The sequence below is a fragment of the Alexandromys fortis genome, unplaced genomic scaffold (assembly GCF_014885135.2).
Source record: "Alexandromys fortis isolate MF-2015 unplaced genomic scaffold, M_Fortis_MF-2015_v1.1 scaffold_23, whole genome shotgun sequence".
Taxonomy (NCBI): domain Eukaryota; kingdom Metazoa; phylum Chordata; class Mammalia; order Rodentia; family Cricetidae; genus Alexandromys; species Alexandromys fortis.
Window position 1 is genome coordinate 12,885,060 of NW_026067907.1, and position 18,608 is coordinate 12,903,667.

At 46.4% G+C, this 18,608-nt stretch overlaps 1 protein-coding gene across 2 annotated transcripts in view; it reads left to right on the top strand.

Moving 5' to 3' along the window:
- Positions 1 to 17,324, top strand: part of Smoc2 (SPARC related modular calcium binding 2) — a 129,665-nt gene extending 112,341 nt beyond the window's left edge. For both annotated transcript variants that reach the window (XM_050136028.1, XM_050136029.1), the window contains exons 10-13: positions 9,900 to 10,002; positions 11,671 to 11,945; positions 13,893 to 13,930; positions 15,992 to 17,324. In XM_050136028.1, the coding sequence (XP_049991985.1) occupies positions 9,900 to 10,002; positions 11,671 to 11,945; positions 13,893 to 13,930; positions 15,992 to 16,009 (434 nt within the window). In that variant the 3' untranslated portion in view covers positions 16,010 to 17,324. The remainder of the gene's footprint in view (positions 1 to 9,899; positions 10,003 to 11,670; positions 11,946 to 13,892; positions 13,931 to 15,991) is intronic.
- The last annotated feature ends 1,284 nt before the right edge of the window (positions 17,325 to 18,608 follow it).

An 18,608-nucleotide genomic window follows, 5' to 3' on the forward strand; every position in this document is an offset into this window, starting at 1 on the left:
CCATGCAAAAAAACTCTCCTTTCTTGGTGAACACACTCTTGGCAGCTCGCTCCTTTGGAAGGACCACCATTGGTGGCTACCATGGTAGGTTCTCACCTTGTTGCCTCCTGTATACTTGTGCACGGTGCTTGATTTTGTTGCTTTTCCTGGCCGCCAGAGTGTGTTGACTCCATTACTAAGGATCATCTCTGGTCTTTATGTTCTCTGACACGGGTGCCTTGCCTCTACTGTCCGCTTTAGATGGGCAGGTCTCCCGGAGCAGCCCAGCCCTTACCCTTTTGTGACTGTCCCTCTACCTTACAAGGGAGTTTTGAGGTTCCACACACGGTCATCAGAGCACCGGGGCTGCTCTGGTACATGGCCTGCCAGAACTCTTGGCTCTAAAGATTTAATTAAATAGGCCAGCTGTCACCTGGGAAATTTCGGCTTGCTTGAGATTATGATATATAGACCATCTGGCAAGTTTCCACAGGACGGTATCCCTGCAGCCAAATACACCTTTTACGTTAACAACATTCTCCTTGCTACAGCCCTGGGGGACCCAGGAATCCTCAGGAAATGAGACAGATTGTTCTGACCTTTCCTGAGCAGACACATCTCTATGTGAGCAGCTGGGTCTGGAGTAGATTCACAGGCACAGGGACACTGAGTTTTAATTCTCACGCTCAGCGCACGGTCCACTCACATCTTTCTCCCTGCTCCTGCTGCCATGTGTAGGACGACGGCTTGTCCCTTTCTGCTCCTGTTTCCCTTCCTAAGCCCTTCCATTGAGTGCCCTCATTAGGTTGTCACACACTGTGAGAGCATCCGGTCTCTATGTTTGAGTTCTCCAGGGCAGGATCTGGTGAACCATGGTGAGATTGAAGCATCTTGTTCTTCGGCAGTGAGGACACTTACTCCATGGTGGCTTCCATCTGTAGTCATTCCCTGCCACGGATTCTAAGGTAGAAAGAATCCAAACACATATAGATGGCTGTGGTTTTCTAAATACAACAAGCATCATCCCCAGTCACACACAATAAAGATGGCGCTGCCTTGTGTGCGGTACTCTGGTGGTGTGGGATCGTGGTAAGGATGTAGTGGCTAGTGGTGTTGGAGTCTAAGGAATAGGAAGGGAACCCTGGTAAGAGGAGCCAAAAGACAGTGCCCTGAGTACACTGAGGCTTCAAGCTGATCTGTTAAAAATGATGTCTTAATAACTTATTAAGACAAGAATGAGACCTAAGTAGAATCAGCACCATTGATGGTGAGCAAAAAACCAGACCTGTGGATTCAGAGTGAAGAGAGCCAAAAGCCTGGGAAATTGTGTCCTTAGAAAAGCTTCCTATGCTTCCGCTTCCATGTTGTTGTATAGCATTGCAGCATTAGATGGTTTTCAGAGAGGAAAATTCGCTAAGTTATTCACTGGGTCCTGGGAAGATGGGTCAGACAGGCATAGTCTTTCCTTAGAGAATTTCCACTTTCCTGAACCCTTACCCCGGAATTACTCAGGCCCTTTTGCTTGAGTGGTGGCCTGGAGAACAGAAGAGTTTAGTGACTTGGAAATGTAGGCGTAGGTGGCGTTTTCTGACGTCGTAACAACATCCCCCTCACTCCGTTCTTCCAGGCTTGATGCCCCAGTGAGTTGGAAACGGCAAAACAGTCTTGTTCAGCCTTCTTTTTCCGAGCCTTTCAAATGACAGGCGGCTCTCTGACAGCTAGTCTGTGAGTGGTTGCGGAGCTGGATGATGACAGTAGTGTGTGTCACACCAGAGACACCCGCGAAGCAGCCACTGCACAAAAGCACAGTCCCTCATTGGTGCCTCACCAAGGAGCCCTTAATTGGTTATTTTTTTTTACAGAAAGCTTTTAGCCGTGCACAATCATAGATCTAAATTTCCAGGATACGTTTGTGCCAGACACCAATAATTATTCTGTATTTGACAATATTTTACAAGTTAACTATTTTTAAAGCATACAAAAATCCCCAAACGGAAGCCAGGTATAAAAGCCATCACTCTTCCATCCTGAAAGAAAATGCCGTTGTCCCTGGTGGGCGATACGGCCATGCAGGCGTCTGTCACTCACTAGGTACTTCAGGGCAGTGAGTATTCATCTTCTGAAAGAAACGCTGGCATATTAGACTTACACAGCCTGGGTGCAGGACCTTACCATATTTTATGTTGGTTCAATGTTCCAGTAACCATGATGATTTGGACCATAGTTTTTAAAACTTTGGCTATCCAACCTATTGAAAAACAGCCCTCATCTTTGTACTGTTTCTGAACTTGATTGTCAGGCAATTAATGCCTTTCTTCATTGATGGCATTGTGAAAAACCCGCACAGGAGAAGGATGAAGACAGAATTTTATCTTTCCCTGGCATGGCTGTGCCAGGTTGGCACTGATCCACAATGCTATCCCTCAGTGCTCCTCATCCACGTGTAAGCTGGTTAACTCTGTCATTGAGTGAGTGGCCCTATTATACTTTGAGGGTCCCAACTCGTCCTCCTGTGTCCCAAATGCAGAAGTTGGCTCTGTCTCTTGCTGCCCCTGAGGAGTTTTCTGAAGCCCAGCATATTGTTTGTCTAGGTGGGCTGAGAGGAATGTGAGAAACCAGACAAGCCAACCCCACTTCTTGAAGATAATAGTTTAGGTGACTAATGACGACTTTCTTCCCCGGCAAGCTAGGCTTTTTCTGCCATTGGGAACCACATCAGATCAGTCCTTGCCAAAGGTCTCTGAATGTGTTTTCTCTTCCATTTCACAATATTGGGGATGAATTCCTAGAACTCTGGGGAGTCTCAGAACTGAGTAGCAGGGAAATCCTATGTGGAGTTTCTCCTAATCTGTGTGTCTAATTGTGTCTCAATGGCATCTCCTAGGTGCCTAGAATTTTCTTCCTTATTTCTCTCTTCCAGGAAGTCCCACCTATACCTCCTGCCTAGCTATTGGCTGCTCAGCTTTTATTATACCAATCACAGTGAAATCTTCACACAGTATACAAATATTCTGCAACATTTTCCCCTTTTGTCTAAATAAAAAGGAAAGTTTTTAACTCTACCCCAGTAAAACTATATACAATAAGAACAATTATCAATAAGAATTACATTAACAATATTTAGTCCATATATACTTGGCAAATTCAGAAAAGGTACTGTATTATATATTCTATCTTAGTGAGTCCAAAGTTTTATACCTAAACATTTTTCTATCATAATTTGTATTATCATCCTAAAATATCTTTTATACCCCAAAATATTATCTTAGATTAACATTTTAAGCTTTTATGTTTTTCAACCTTATAAACTTTATATCTCTTATGTAAGTTTTTTTCTGAAAATTTGGTAACAAGGAAAACTGTATACTACCTAGTTTTCAATCCAATCAGAGACACAAGAAGGATATAATATTACCTGAATAAACAGGAAGTGCAGAGCAAGCAACTCCCAAAACTATAGAAATGACAGAGACAGCTGGCTGCCTGGACAGTCACCCATGTTTCCTCTGCAATGTTGGGACATCCATCTTCAGCCTATAGGCATAGAATATCTGACAGACTTTTCTGTGAAGCATGAATTTTGAGGGACTGTCCTACCTTGTTTTGGCGAAGTTTATCAGTTACCTTCTTAGCATCTTGCTCATCTTGTTTGGATAGCATTCTGCCATCGGTCAAGGCAAGGGCAGTTTCTACCCAGTGTCTAGCTTTGCCATTTAGAAAGCAGACTCCATTTGGATGGTATTTGATAGCCATCATCCTATTTTGAAGTAAACTGGTGCTGCCAGGAGTAGACATGTTTCACTGTCATGAAAAGCCTTGTGCTATTAGAAAAAATTTAAATGTAGGTCTTTGACATGTTTGAAGACCATCTATCTATTTGAAGTATATCTGTTTGACCTTGAAAACATACCTGACTATAAGTTTGATTGTTATAGATGACTAACTATTACCCTGTATTTCTTTATTATCCTAAATAGCATTCAAGGACTAAAACTTTACATTTTTAAAATGAACTGCATAGGTACAATACCTTAAATAAGAGTAGAAACATACATATAGTATAACAAAAATAACCCTAAATTTGTATTACTATACAAAAATCCATACCAATGTAAAATATTTGAAATTAGTGGTTATTCATAAGTAGATTCAACAATCCACCCTTTTATCCCATCATTTCTGCACTACCAAAGACAAACTGGCCTATATCTCAAGAGTCACTTTCTCTTCTCTCTCGATATTCAATTCTGTTTAAAAATTAAAGTGAAGGCACCATGAGCTGTGAAGATCTTAGAACTTCCTGTTCTATGTTTGAACTCCTGGTGATCTGTAGGAGCCTGAAGAGGCCAACCATGAACTGACTGAGCACTCCACTCCAGGGACTCCCAGTGGGGACATGTCTGCTCAGGATTTGTATAGATCTTACCCAGAGGTTTGTGTCTTTAGACACCTCAGCCTGTGTGTGCAACCAGAGATTGTTCTTGCTCGACACAAGTTTGTGCTCTTTATTCCTCTCCCGGTTGCCTGGTCTCTGAGTAAAGAGCTCTATGCCCATCCATGACCCAATCATTCTGCCTTGAGTCCATGGCCCATGGGTTACTAGAGTTGCAATCAAGTATGAGATTTTTTTAAAAATACAAACAATGGGGGCTGGAGAGATGGCTCAGTGGTTAAGAGCATTGCCTGTTCTTCCGAAGGTCCTGAGTTCAATTCCCAGCAACCACATGGTGGCTCACAACCACCTGTAAAGAGGTTTGGCGACTTCTTCTGGCCTCCAGGCATACAGACAGAATATTGTATACATAATAAATAAATATTTAAAAAAATACAAACAATGATAGTTCAGTTCCAGAAAGCTGTTACCTGATAATCTTCTCTGGGCAGTTTCTGCACAGAAACCTTAACTCAGGCAACCATCAAATAGCAGTACGTGTTTGTTCTGTTTCATGACAGTGAGATCAGCCAGACTGGGGTGGAGAGTGGACACCAGAAATGGCTCTGACTCTTGGAAGAGACTTCCAGTGCCACATTACTGGGTGGGATGCTTCCAGAGATGCTACCTCTGCCTCAGGAGGCCTGTGACCTCCGCCTTGGCAGGAAGGACACAGACAGGAACCTGGAGAAATCCCACGGGAGTCCTACAGAAGTGCTCTGAGTGTTTCACATGACCATGCTCTCCAGACCTCTCCAGCAACAGTTCCCTCTACAAGTTCCTCGAGGGGTTGGGATCGCGGCTGTCATCAAGGCCCTTGGCAAATTTTCACCATTGTTCTTGGGAAGCCCAGAGAGACTCCAGGTACCAGCAGGTCAGGCTTGAGGACAAATGCACAGGCAGCTCCTTATTTCAGACTCACCCCTCAGATTCCTAGTGTATACTCATCCAGTGGCCCAGCCTACAGAGAGTTAAACCAAGGCAAAGGTTTTCTGGGATGTCAGTTAAGGGGGGCCCCATGACCTTATATCCATAGCTTCTTTTAAGGATGAGAGTGAAGGCAGCTCTGTAGAGGCTATGTGCCACCCATGTCTGGATTTTTCACACCAGTTTGGTGTTTCCCTGGGTCTTGGCTCCTAAGCCAGAGCTGATTTCCATCAATGCATGTGTGAGAATTTGGCAGCATGCATTCCAGCCCCCAGGAACTACACTTCAAAAGATGGAAACAGGGGAAAATAATAAGATCTGAACATAAATATTTCAAGTACAGAAATATAGAAACTAGCAAGATAGAGTTAACATAATAATGGGGATTTTTTTTAAATCTTATAGTTGGGAAGTTTGGTGTGATTTCCACTAGAGCTTTCCCATTCTGACTTGATCCCTCTGTGGGGTACAGCCTGGAGAAAGGATTACCACATTGGCTTTTCACACCTGTAGTAAGCTACCTCAGCAGACTTTCCTAACTCTGGTTAGTTGGTTGCCTGTGTCTACATTTTTATTACTTTCATAGGCCTGAGGTTAAACATTAAGAAGGTTTGAGTTAAGACAGCAGGAGATTGATGGGGAATGGGTTCTGGGCCCCAGGGCACATGACCCTGAATGAGTCTGTGGCTGCACAATGAGGAGATGCTATTATCTTGGAACAGTCTTGTTCTAGGAATAGCTGTGTGCCCGTGTTTCAGAGGCCACAGGACCTGGATCATTAATACTGGTGGCTAAAGTACCAAGCATCTCAGCCAGGCCCATTTCCCACTCCCTCCGCTCTAGGTGGTGGAGTCTTCCTTGGGCACAGGAAAGGGCACAGGAAAGGTACTAGCTGGGCTGGGCTCACAGCAGCCTCTTGCCTGCTCACAAGGGGCTGCCTACCTTCCCCTCCCCACCCCCTCAGCAGAAAGACTGAAGTCATCTGACAGCTTCTCTCCCCTCATACCACGTCTACTCTAGGAAGGTTGTCCAGGGAGGGTAAATCTGTCTGTCCTTCCCGTCACTGTGGGGTTAAGAGCAGTGAGGAGAATGGAGGGGATTCCAATCCTGATTCAGTCACAGGGTCCATACACTGGCCTCCTGCAAGCCAGTCTGGTCATAGTTCCCTAGATCACCCACCTTCAGGTTTCCACTAAGCTGGTGAAAGGGTCATGCCTCTGTCTCTTTGTGTCTTTTTCTCTTTCTCAGTATGAGGTGCATCAACTTTTCAAGGCTGTCGAGCCTATAAGGCTGGCATGGTGGTTTGGAGAACCTGTGTGTTGGAGTAAGTTCAAAACCAACACTTCATGCCATGAGCTGGGTGCTATGACCGGACCCCTACATATGTCATACTCCCACCATGCCTCAGACCCCTTATCTCCTAGAAATGCTTGTTCAAGAATGCTCAGGGGAACTCTAAGCTTAAAGAAAACATCACCATGACCGTTCCCCACTGAGAAGTCACTGCAGAGAGAGGGACTTTGGGCTGTATGCCCAGTTCAGTTGGTAGCAATGCCACAACTCAACACAGACTTTTTAAACTCATCAAGAATCAACGAGCTCAAAATACAAAACATGTCATCAAACAGATACCTCACACTCATGAGGTCTCAGACGTTGAGCAGCTCAAGGCCCGTGTTCTTACCCCAATAGCTGGCCCCAATCTCACAGTGTTTTGTTGGACCGGGGCTAACACCGTTGTTGTGTCTGGCTGGCACCGGTACGAACCCAGGTTAGGACCACACAATCTCTTCTCTCCGTAAACTGCTCGTTGACAGCATTGCCTCTGTGTGGGGTTTCCTTGCGGTAGCCAGGCATGCCATGTGGGTCACGGGGAGAAAGTGTAAATTCATCGTGATGATCTGCAGAGGAGGTTTGCCCTGCAATCAGGCGTCATCATGAACATGTATAAATTCATGCTGGAAAAAATCATAAGCATAAGCAAAATTACTGAAATTAGTAGTCTTTAAATAAAAGAAGTCTGTTTTTTAAAATGAGAGTGTTTCATAGAGAGTGAAAAACATATTTATTTTGAAAGATAAAACAAAAATACAAGTTTTTTTTTTTAAGGCATTGACTATGAACTGCTCTGGAGAAGTGGCTGTAGGGCCACGCACTTATGAACTCAATTCTGTATTTACTTGGAAAAACCCTCCTAGCAGAACTATCTCTAAGTAAAGTGACGTTCCTGCTACATCAAGGCCTGCATGCCTACTCCTGACACTCACCGTGGAACCCCAGCATTGCTGGAGGTCTTCGGGCCCCAAGGCAAAGCATTACCCACTGAGCCCTGCATTTCCTGCAGCCTGTGTCTGGGTGGAGACCTAAGGGTGCAGAGGAACACAAGGGCTCACTGCTCATGAGCTAGATAACAGGTTAAGATGGGAGGACTGGGAACTGGTGCCTACAACACCAGATATTGTGAGGCCACACACGTGGGCTCACTGCCATTTGACCCCAAACCAGGTCAGTCCTCTTGGATGTTTGCTGGACTGCATCTCCCTGGTGACACACGTTAACATCATGATGCAGCTACATTTCACATCTGTAATCTGAAGGAATCACCTTCAAGAGCTATGGGTTGTTTTAGCGTTCTCTTCCGACCACTCAAGGCTCATATCTGTTTGTCTTGGCCCTTATAAGTAAATACTTGTACCCTACACTCTATGTACCACAGAGGCGATATTGCCCTAGGCTTTGTTGTGGGGACAAAGGGCTCTCTGATTCTTTCGGGGAGCAAATAAGCTCAAGGTACTTGGCGACAAAGGCAACACAAACCTGGGTGGTGGCAGATATGGCCTGCAGACAGTGCTGGCCCTTCCTCTGAGTCTGTGTCTCACGCCTCCACCATCGTGTCTGAGCACCCACGTTCAGGAGACACCCCTTCTTAACTCTCAACCCAGATTGCCTAGGAATGCCTTCCAGAGTCCTCATTCCAACCAGTCCCACCAATTCCCCTCATCCTCCCTTCTTCAGAGGTGACACCGTATTCCTTTTCTATTTATTGATAGCCCTAAGACTATAGCAACCACAGGCGGCAGAGTCTATTATGACTGTCAGTTACCCCCGACACAAGGAAACAAGGACTTCATATCCAGGCATCCATCCCAAGCAAAGACCTTCTTGATTTTGATTGTGACCAGATCCCTGGCTCTCCACAGGTCCTCAGTGGACACTCTCTGAGCAGAGGTGACCAGTGGCTACCTTCTCCATATTACCCTCTGAATCTCTTGGCTCTAAGCACTAGAGAGCTCATGGGTGCGCCCCAGGGTTTTGCACTGGTCCACTGTGCTCCCTCAGGATGTCTCCTTCCTCATGGTTATCTTGGATTAGCTGGTTACAAGGCTGGTGCTTAGGAAGCATCATCACATGGGCCTGCTGCATCTTTTCTGTCCTGTGTCATCTCTGATTGTCACAGAAGGGATGGCTTCCAGCCACAGCCTCTGCCACCTCAGGCTTCTGTTTCCTTCCTGGAGAATGCCTCAGGGGATACAGAGCCTTTTCTCAGAGATCTTTGCCCAGTGGTTATGGTTTTTCCTATAGATCCTAATCCATTCTTTTAATTGAGCACAGAAGAGATACACAGTCTTTCTAGTCTCAAGTTCCACAGCTCCATGAAAGACTCACATCTGTTTTCTGCTACAATGTTTAATAAGTCGAAACAGATTTCCACAGATCCTTGCCATAGGCAGCTAGCATTGACTTGAATCATAGTAACAAAAACCCAGGTGTCCAAAAGGAAAACCATGAAACCAGAATGTCTTTAACCACACCAGCATGCTAGTCTCTCTGTGTAGCTGCCACAACTCAAGGGAGAGAAAATATCTCAGACTTGACAGAGAGGAGTCCAGGAAAAGGGAAGCTGAAGAAGAAGAGCTACCATGCATGTAGAATGCTCTGTGGAAAACTGAGCTTTAGAAAGAGCAGCGATCTCACACGGTCAGATCTGGGGCTCAACGGTGTGAACTCCCTTGATCCTTGAAATGTGTTGATCTGGTGTCCGGAGTGGATCTACCTCTAAGGAGGCCACCACACATCTTCCTCTTATTGTTTCTAACCAGATGTGGAGTTTCAGGAGATCGGTAGTAATGGCTGACAACCTCTGGACTCACTCTCCTGGGTTAGATCTCCCTGTGTGGATCCCGGCTGGGAGAACTTGGTGTCTGCTGGGGTTTCCACATGTCTCATGTAACAAAGGGATACCCATACGTGCCTTGTATCGTGGTTTTGAAGATCAGCCAGAGGCTGATCTCTGTATCACATCATAATTCAACAACTGCTAGGAAACACGGCAAATAGCTGCTGTACATCAAGGTCCACACCTGTGAATTACCAAGTGCCTGCGTCTGCGGAGTGCCAGTGGCACCATCCTATACAACGTATCTCCATCAAACTAGCACATTCTTATGAAGCCCTCTAACATACTAATTTCTGAATACTTAATCTTTTTTCCATTGCCCAGAAAAATCTGTTATACTTTATGGATTCCACTAACAAAGAAAAAAAATGTGCCTTTTTTTAGGTTGTCCTGGTGCCAAAAAGCATGAGTTTCTGACAAGCGTCCTGGATGCACTTTCCACAGACATGGTTCATGCCGTCTCCGACCCCTCTTCTTCCTCTGGCAGGTATGCTGGGTCTTGCTATGTAGCCGTGCGCTGGCCAGAAGCCCAGAAATGTGAAGGACTCTGGAACACTGAAGCCTTCCTGGCCAGTGGCCAAGAGAGACCAGGCAGCTCACGAGGCTGTAGCTAGGTCTAGAGGAAAGGACCCTCTAGGCCAGTAAGACACACGGGAACAGCCCCGACTCCTCATTGTCAGGGGTCCTGGGGCCAAGGGAGGGCTGTGAAGGGGGATATACTTGATTTGGGTGGATGTTGAGGTTGAAATCGAGTCTGGGAGTTATCTATTGGGTTTTAAATATTTTGAAATTCTGCAATAACAACAAAATGGTTTATTTTTTTTTTCAAGTCAGGGTTTCTCTGTCTGTCTGGAACTCCCTCTGTAGACCAGGCTAGCCCCAGACTCAGAGATTGGCCTGCCTCTGCCTCTCGAGTTCTGGGACTTGTTTAGTGTAGAAACCCACACAACATGTGAGGCTTATCTCCTTATCCAGGTTCAAGTATACAACTCAGGGCGTTGATCCTGCCAAAAACAACTCTGCCCCTAGAGATGCCCTCCTTGTGCGTACTGGGGATACACCAATGCTTGGGTTTTGTTTCATGTTAGAACCTCTGTCTTGTGGTACAGGGTTATAGAGCTCTCCAGGTGAACAGCTGTGGCACTTTAACACTTAAACTCACTCCTGTGTGTTTACAATTTCTCATTGTGTTTTTTAAAAGAAATATTACTTTAAGGTTTTATCTTCCTGAAAAGGCTGGTTTCTATCTCACCCTTGCAGCAGCTCCTGGATGTCTCATGCATGAAGTTTCCTTAGCAAAAACCCTTCCTTCATCTTGTGTTTTTTTTTTTTTTTTTTTTTTTTTTTTTTTTTTTTTTTTTTTTGCATAAGAGGAGAAGGCAACACCAAGGCAAAAACATCACAATTACATAAGCTAAGGCAAAAGAAATCACCTAAATTTCAACTTTATATTCCATACTGTGGAAGTGATTGGCATGTGTTCCAGTATCTGACACAGGATAGTGCCAGGGAGCCCTGTCCCTGCAGGCCATTGGCTTCTGCTTGCTGTGTCTGCACGCTTATGGAGGAAAGACCATCTAAAGCAGTGGACAGTGGAGTCCACAGAGCCCAAAGTGATGGCACAGGTCCTCCACCTCGGGTGAGAGTTCAGTGAACATGGTCACTGCACAGCTTCAAGGTCCGACCCACAGCCTGGCTTACCTGTGTCTTAGAATGTCCAGCTTGAAAAAGACATCGATCTAGTTATAACTTTAAACATTTTAATGTCACCTTCCACTAACCTTTTCTATTTAAGTCCATCTCATATACACCGTAGAGAGATGACTGCATTAAGGTAGACACTCTGGGGTGTAGCACCTTTGGTGGATGCTGGTGGCTGAACCCACCTATTGGCTAAGGGAACCCAGGTCTCAGGACAGTGACTTTTCATTCCAAGGCTTCAACCAATTGAATAACCACAGTGCACACACATGCTGTGGTGTCCCTGCTGCTGAACACACTGGCGGGGCCATTACAGATTACTCTTCTATGTTGTATTTGAAAGTGACTGTATCAGACATTGAGCTGGGACAGGCATAGGGATGGGGAAAAGAAGTCAGAGCCAGAGGGTACGGCAGCTTCAGACTTCTGCCTGACATGGTCGTCTCTCCTGCAGGCTGCCGGAGCCAGACCCCAGCCACACCTTGGAGGAGAGGGTTGTGCACTGGTACTTCAAGCTGCTTGACAAGAACGCCAGTGGAGACATCGGCAAGAAGGAAATCAAGCCGTTTAAGAGGTTTCTGCGGAAGAAGTCCAAGCCCAAGAAGTGCGTGAAGAAGTTTGTGGAGTACTGTGACGCGGACAATGACAAGTCCATTACCGTGCAGGAGCTGATGGGTTGCTTGGGTGTCACCCGAGAGGAGGGGAAAGCCAGCACCAGGAAGCGCCACAGTAAGCCTTGCTTCACTTCTCTGACCTTGGTTATTTTGGGGGTTCCTGTCTATGGGGTTACTTCCTGGATGTAACAGGTTGCCTTACGGTCTGTTGCATGGGAGAAACACGATGTGCCGTTGGTTGTTGTCACCCTTGTAGAAGAAATGACCACAGGTTGTCACAAGCTGCCACCCGGTCGGGAGAGCAACAAGTCTCAGGAGCATGAACTCAGTGTAGCTCTGGAGCTGAACCAGCTATTGTTCTAATCCTAGCAGCTAACTGTTCATGCGTGCCTTGGTTCCTGATACCAGAACCATTGGTGATAACCGGCCAGCCCAGTCTGTAGACTCCACCAGAACCTTCAGAACCATCAGGCCAGGTCAGAGGCAGGGGAATCATCGTCTCTACAAGATCAGTGAACCCAGTGGGCTTAGCTAGCCTAGCAGATGGGCATATGTCTCTGTGGAGCATGACCTATGTCCCCAGATGTAAGAGGAGTAGAGGGAATCCCAGGATGATGGAGCCTAAATTTAATTCTATGATTTGGTGGCCAGTTTCATCAACACACTGGAGAACATGCAGAGTGTGAGTGCATTTCTCTCTCTGTACCTCTGAACTGCGCGGCTGTGGTCAGGACTGCATTACAGTAATGGGCTAAAGGATAGTTAGGTAGCCATCTTGAAAACAAAGAACCAGCTTTCCAGAAATTAGCAAGAATCCCCTCTCAATGACAGAAATCTAGCCTGGACCCTGATTTTTAGTTATATAACATACCATGGCATGCAGTACATGCCACAAATGGAGAGATATTTTGCCTGATGGTACAGCTCACAGTTGGGATATCATCAAAATGGCATCTGGGGTCAGCGTGTTCCTTGGAATGAGGTGTTCACCTGCACAGAACAGAGGCTTGCCCGGAATCCTGAACTCAGAACAAGCTTTGGAGGCAGAGCTAGTACAGGTGCTACCCTGCAAAGAGGGAACATCGATCGGACATCAGCAGGCTCAGAGCAGCCCTAGAGATGGGATACCTGGTCCTGGAAAGGAGAGGGCAAAGCAAGCAACAGTCAAGGGAAGGTAGAGTCTTCTCACTGCCTTTAAGTGGCCTAGTAAAACTCGCGTGAGTTCCTGAGGTTGGAGGTGGATATGGGCTGAGGAGACAGGAATATCTGGGATTCTGATCTGTGTGTACTGTGGTCCACCAGATCTAATGCTACCTCGGCACTAACAGGGAATTGGGAGAGAAGGGGCAAGTCCACTGGGGATGGACAGCAACTGTCCATGGCCAGGAGAGTCCAGGACAAAGCAGGAAGTCAGGTTGGAGAACCCCAGAGACCTTGGCCAAGAAGGGAGGTGTGGCCAGGTGAAAGCCAGAACTCTGAGCAGAGGCCAGAGTGAGGCAGGGGCCACCTGAGGTAGAGGGTTTGTGTACCATAGGAGTGGGTACCTCACTGGGAATAGGAAGGGGAGACCTCCAGGCTCCATGTCAAGAACAAACAGCACCTTTCCCTCAGCTGTGATTTCATGTGAAGATTTTGGTAAAATGAGCCAAAGCTAATGTTTTCTAATTTTAATACTGAACCAAAGTACTTAAAAGAACAGAATGTGTGTGTGTGTGTGTGTGTGTGTGTGTGTGTGTGTGTGTGTGTGCATGTGGCAGGAGGGGGGAGGGTCAATCCGGGCTCAGAATCCATGCTTTTCTGGGAAAGATATGGAAGACCACACTTTGTGGTTGGTGAACCCATGTTTAGGATTTGGGATAAAAGAAGCCATTCTTCTAATGTCAGAGTGGGACATTGGTATCATAGACAGTGTCTGTGGTGATTAAGTAACCCGTGCTGCCAAATCTAGGTGCAGGGTCTCTATGGGTGCATTGTCATCTGACCGAGTCTGCCCACTGACGATGCCAAGCCTGTCGTTAAGCAAGCACTATTTGACTAGCAATAATGTCTTTTCCCTTCCCAGCCCCCAGAGGAAACACTGAAAGTACAGCCAATAGACAGGTGAGTGTGTCTGTGTTACAGACTTTATGATATTCCGTTTACTTACACTTTACAAGAGAAATCTGGGGGTGGGCATGTAGGTTTAGGGGCAACAGGGCAGCTTAGCTGAAGCAGCTCCCCGTGAGAGTATTTGGAGATAAGAAGCCTCTTTGACAAAACCTGCTTTCTATCACTGACCCGCTGAATCCTCCATTTAAAGGTTCTTCTCTGTTTTTTCTAATTATTTAAAATTTAAAATTAACAATTAATTTGCTAATTTAAAGACGGGCTTCTGAGAGTGTGGCAGAAGTGGTTTGGGAAGCTGGTGTTTGCAGTTTTTCTTAGATATTGAGGAGATTGCCGGGATGGGAGATACTCTTGGGTGCCCCTCAAACAGCCCAGTCACCCGGAGACCTGAAGAGGCAGGAGTTGGGCTTCGAAAGAGAGTCTCGGTTCCCTGCTGTGTTAATAAATATTTGTGTTTCTGAGGCCACATTTCTAGATGCACAATTAAAGGGCACAGCTGTGGTCCCCACATCCCAGCCACAGCCTAAGTGGGGACACTTTCCAGGGTTCTTCCCCAAGGCCAGACGAGCTGCTTTGCCCATGACTCTGGTGTGTTGGCTGTTTGCTTTGGCTGCACCTGTTTGATGCCAGGCGGATGCTCGCCGTGTGATGTGGGTTTTAAGTAGGGACCTCCGGCACATACCTCGGAGGGACCTGCAAGCCATTTCATTAGGAAAGACGTGTAATTCGTTTTCCTTTGTTTAGCAAATGTTTATGGTTTTAACTTTTCCAGTCACACTGCAAATCACTTACGCTTGCAAAGGGGGCAGGTCTGAGAGCAATTACCCAGCTCCCTCCAAAGGCTTCCCAGGGGCTGTTTGCTCTCACTAATGGCAACTATTGGCACATGTGTGTCATGCAATCTTAAGTACCCCCACTCAAAAACAGAGCCTTGCACTTCAGCAGAGTTCCAGAAAAAGACGGAACGGTGTAGTTTCTCCATCTTTCTTATAGTAACACAGAGCATGGAGTGAATCCTACCATTCTCGCTGTATGCCATGGGGTGGGGTCAGTGGGCCAGGAACCAGAACGTGACTTGTTTTTCTAGGCAGCTTCATACTTGTTCATCAAGGAATAGAGCTGTGCCCTCTGGGTGCTGGGTATGGGTGCCAAGGTCAACCCTCTTCCCCAACAGTTCTGGTCATCTTCAGTGATGACTGTCTTTATAACTAAGACAAAACTCGTATCTTCAGTAATGACTGCCTTTATCTGTAACTAAGACAAAACTTGTATCAACTTAGTATAGGAGATATTCACCTACTCATGGTGTTATCAGAAGGGAGGGAAGACAGCCTCAACTTTAAAGTTTAGTATTTTAAGCATCACACAAAGTTTTAGTATTTTGGGATCAATTTCTACTTGTACAGATTGCTGCACTTGGCAAAAAACGGTGGATGCTTTTCTTAACAAAATGACTTCCCTTAAAAGTTCCTGTGGCGCCGGGTGGTGGTGGCGCACGCCTTTAATCCCAGCACTCAGGAGGCAGAGGCAGGTGGATCTCTGTGAGTTTGAGGCCAACCTGGTCTACAAGAGCTAGTTCCAGGACAGGAACCAAAAGCTACGGAGAAACCCTGTCTTGAAAAATCAAAAAAAAAAAAAAAGTCCCTGTGGCTAGGGGCAACAAGAGACCCCTATTATAATCACAATTGCAAGTTGTATTTCTTCTTAGGTAAAAGAGCAAATAGAAAGCTAAAAGGAAGTGTTTAAATGGCATAGAACTGTCCAGGCTGGTGGCACATGCCTGTACCCCCGCTGTCTAGTGACGGCATGGTTGAGGTTACCCTATTCTAGTAGTTTGAAGTCAATGCAATTTTTCTCAGATGATGCATTTTCCTAGTGATTGCCTGGGGAGAAGGCACTTCCTACACGATGCGCCCACTCATCCTTCACTCCCAGCTACTCTATCGTTTCCTGTCTGGTTTCCCTTAGCAAACGTGTTTACCTCCAGCAGCGAGCCTTGGTCTGCACAGAGGGGAGACGCGCACATCCTCATAAGATTGCCTTTCTCTTTTCTAGCCCAGGAAACAAGGATGAGCGGCTGACTGACTCTCCAAGGAAGTTCCTAGACATGTGGGGATCCCTCACCAAAGAGCTATTAAAAACGAAAAAACGTATAGTATTTGCACTTTGTACTTTAAATGTAAATTCACTTTGTAGAAATGAGATATTTAAACGGACTGTTTTGATCTGTGAAAATGGAAGGCTGGCTTCGGGAAATTAATCACATACAATGTATGTGTCCTTGTTTGACCTTAAAGATCTGTGCTGGTGGGGATGGGTTTTGAATGCATTTCCATTTCATTTCCTTGTCCTTTCATGGAGGGCCTGGTTTGTACCCTTGCCCTTTTCTCTGCCTGCAATCTCTGTTGGCTGGCTCCCAGCATTCCTGATGCAAGCCAGAGGACTATCACTTCCTTAGAGGCTTACAGGGTCGTGCAGTTTACATGCATGGTCACCTGGTCTACGGTTGCCTGTTCCGTGAGGTTTTGCTGTCTAGAGATGCCACTCGATACCGTGGGTCACACAGGCACTAGCTCGAGCATAGCCTTAACCTCTAGTAGCCCCTGGCTGAGGTTCTGCTGCCAGACTGTCATATTCGGGTCTGAGCTTCTGCTTGAGTTTTGCCTCTGTTTGAGCCAATCCTACTGTTAAATCTCCATGGAGCTGAGAGGGCCAACTCCAGAGAGTCCTCCTTCAGAGAACAAACCTAACCCTGGCAGACTGACTCCATCCCGCCGGCTCAGTACCCAGTCCACCTGCCTCTCTTCTAAGTGGCTCTTGCCCTTCCTGCTGTGGCCCTTCCCAGGAAACCATGTCTTCTGCGGAGACCATGGACCACATCTTGAGGAAGACGCAGCTAGAATGCATCATCCCAAGAGTACTGAACAGCAGGCAGCTAAGAACATCACTCTCACTCTCTGGAGGCCTCCAGGATAGGAGGGAATTCATCCAAGGCCCTTATGGGATGAAGGTTAGGAACCGGATGCCCATGCTGGGGGAAGCTGGCCTGATCTGTGTGTATGGTTGGCTGCCATCCTCAGACCTAGAATCTGTTCTCGAGAAACAACTGCAGATCCAGGAGAGCTGGGGCAATTCTCTCAGATCAGGTTCTAATGGAAAGCCTCCCATGCCCCCCAGCCTCTCCGTATATGCCTGTGGGTGTGTGTACACACTCTAAGGACTTTGCTCATTGGAACTGTCTGGAGATAAGAACTGAAGGGCTCACATGCATGCCAACATTGTCTACAAAAAAAAAAAAGTATGATCTCAACTGTTTTGGATAATCTTTTATATTTCTGAACCCTGAATTTAATCATTTTTATTACATTAAATATGCTATTAAAACCGTTTCAGTCTTCTTTTCAACAATCAGTGATTGTTTACTGCTTACAAGTATGGCTTAGAGCATCTTATGTGGATGAGTGTTGTGCCTTCGTGTTTGTCTCTGCTCCTCTTACATCCCTGGTGCTAGCAGAGGTCAGCAGAGGGCATCAGATCTCCTGGAACTGCAGCTATGGAGAGTTAGGAGCTGCCACGGAGGAGCTGGGAATTCAGCCTGTTTCCTCTGTAAGAACAACATGTGCTCTCAAGTGCAGCCTCATCTCCAAGGCGCTACATAATTGCTTATTTAAAAATAATATTCACTAGTTGAAGCCAAAGGTGCAGGTTCTGGTCCAGCAGCTCTGGGGCTGATTTTGTCCATTGAGGCTGTGTGACTTGGGACGTGTTCCCAAGGTTTCCTGAACCTCAGGTTTTCTCCTCTTAAGACAGGCATGTTGGCACATTCCCCACGGCAGGTAGGATGGATGAGTTAAGGGTTGTAGATGCCTCGGTCTGCCCTGTGTGGTACACTGAAAGTTTCTCTTCCTTCATTGTCTGACAGAGCCCCAGGACAGATCCACAGCACCCACCCCTGCTTCTCCTGTGGCAGACACTCTAGAGATGACAGTAGCAGCAAACATTTGCCTTGTTTTGTAAAGTTAGTGCTGTTCCATGAGTCGAATCGCCGGAGCCTTGACCATGACAGCGCCTTCTTCCACCCCAGTGTCCAAAGCTCCGCACCATCCTGGCTGACTCTGCAATAATATTTCACTCAGACTCTTGAAGTCCCTTCTCCACTGGGCAGCCTTTCCCAGTATCTCTGCTTCCTCTCAGGGATTTCCAGCTCAGAGCAGAGAGACCATCAGTCTGAGCATCGACGACATGGAAAGGGGAAGGAGTGAGGAGGACAGAAGGGCACAGAGGGGAGAGAGGCTTAGCCAGGTTCTGAAGAAGGCATGAGAGAACAGGATGTTCAGGAGGCTGGCAAATCGTGAGCGAGGCAGGAGCTGCATGTGGTTCTCATTGAAGACATTAATACCGAAAACTTAAACCAGCAGCTGCCTTCCCTCTCTGCCCGCAGGGGCTACATTTAGGGTTGGGTGCTCTCCTATTTGAAAAAGCATCCCTGCTTCCTTGTCATTCTTCTTGGAGGCTTTTAGAGGCACGCCGAGCATCTCGTAAATCATTTGCACAGATGTCACACCCACCTGAGCTGTTTCCATGATCAAGGTGAAATGTTTCAGCTCTCGCTGAAACTGATGCAGACATGAGTCATGGGGCCCTAACTGCCAAGCACAAAACCAAATCATGC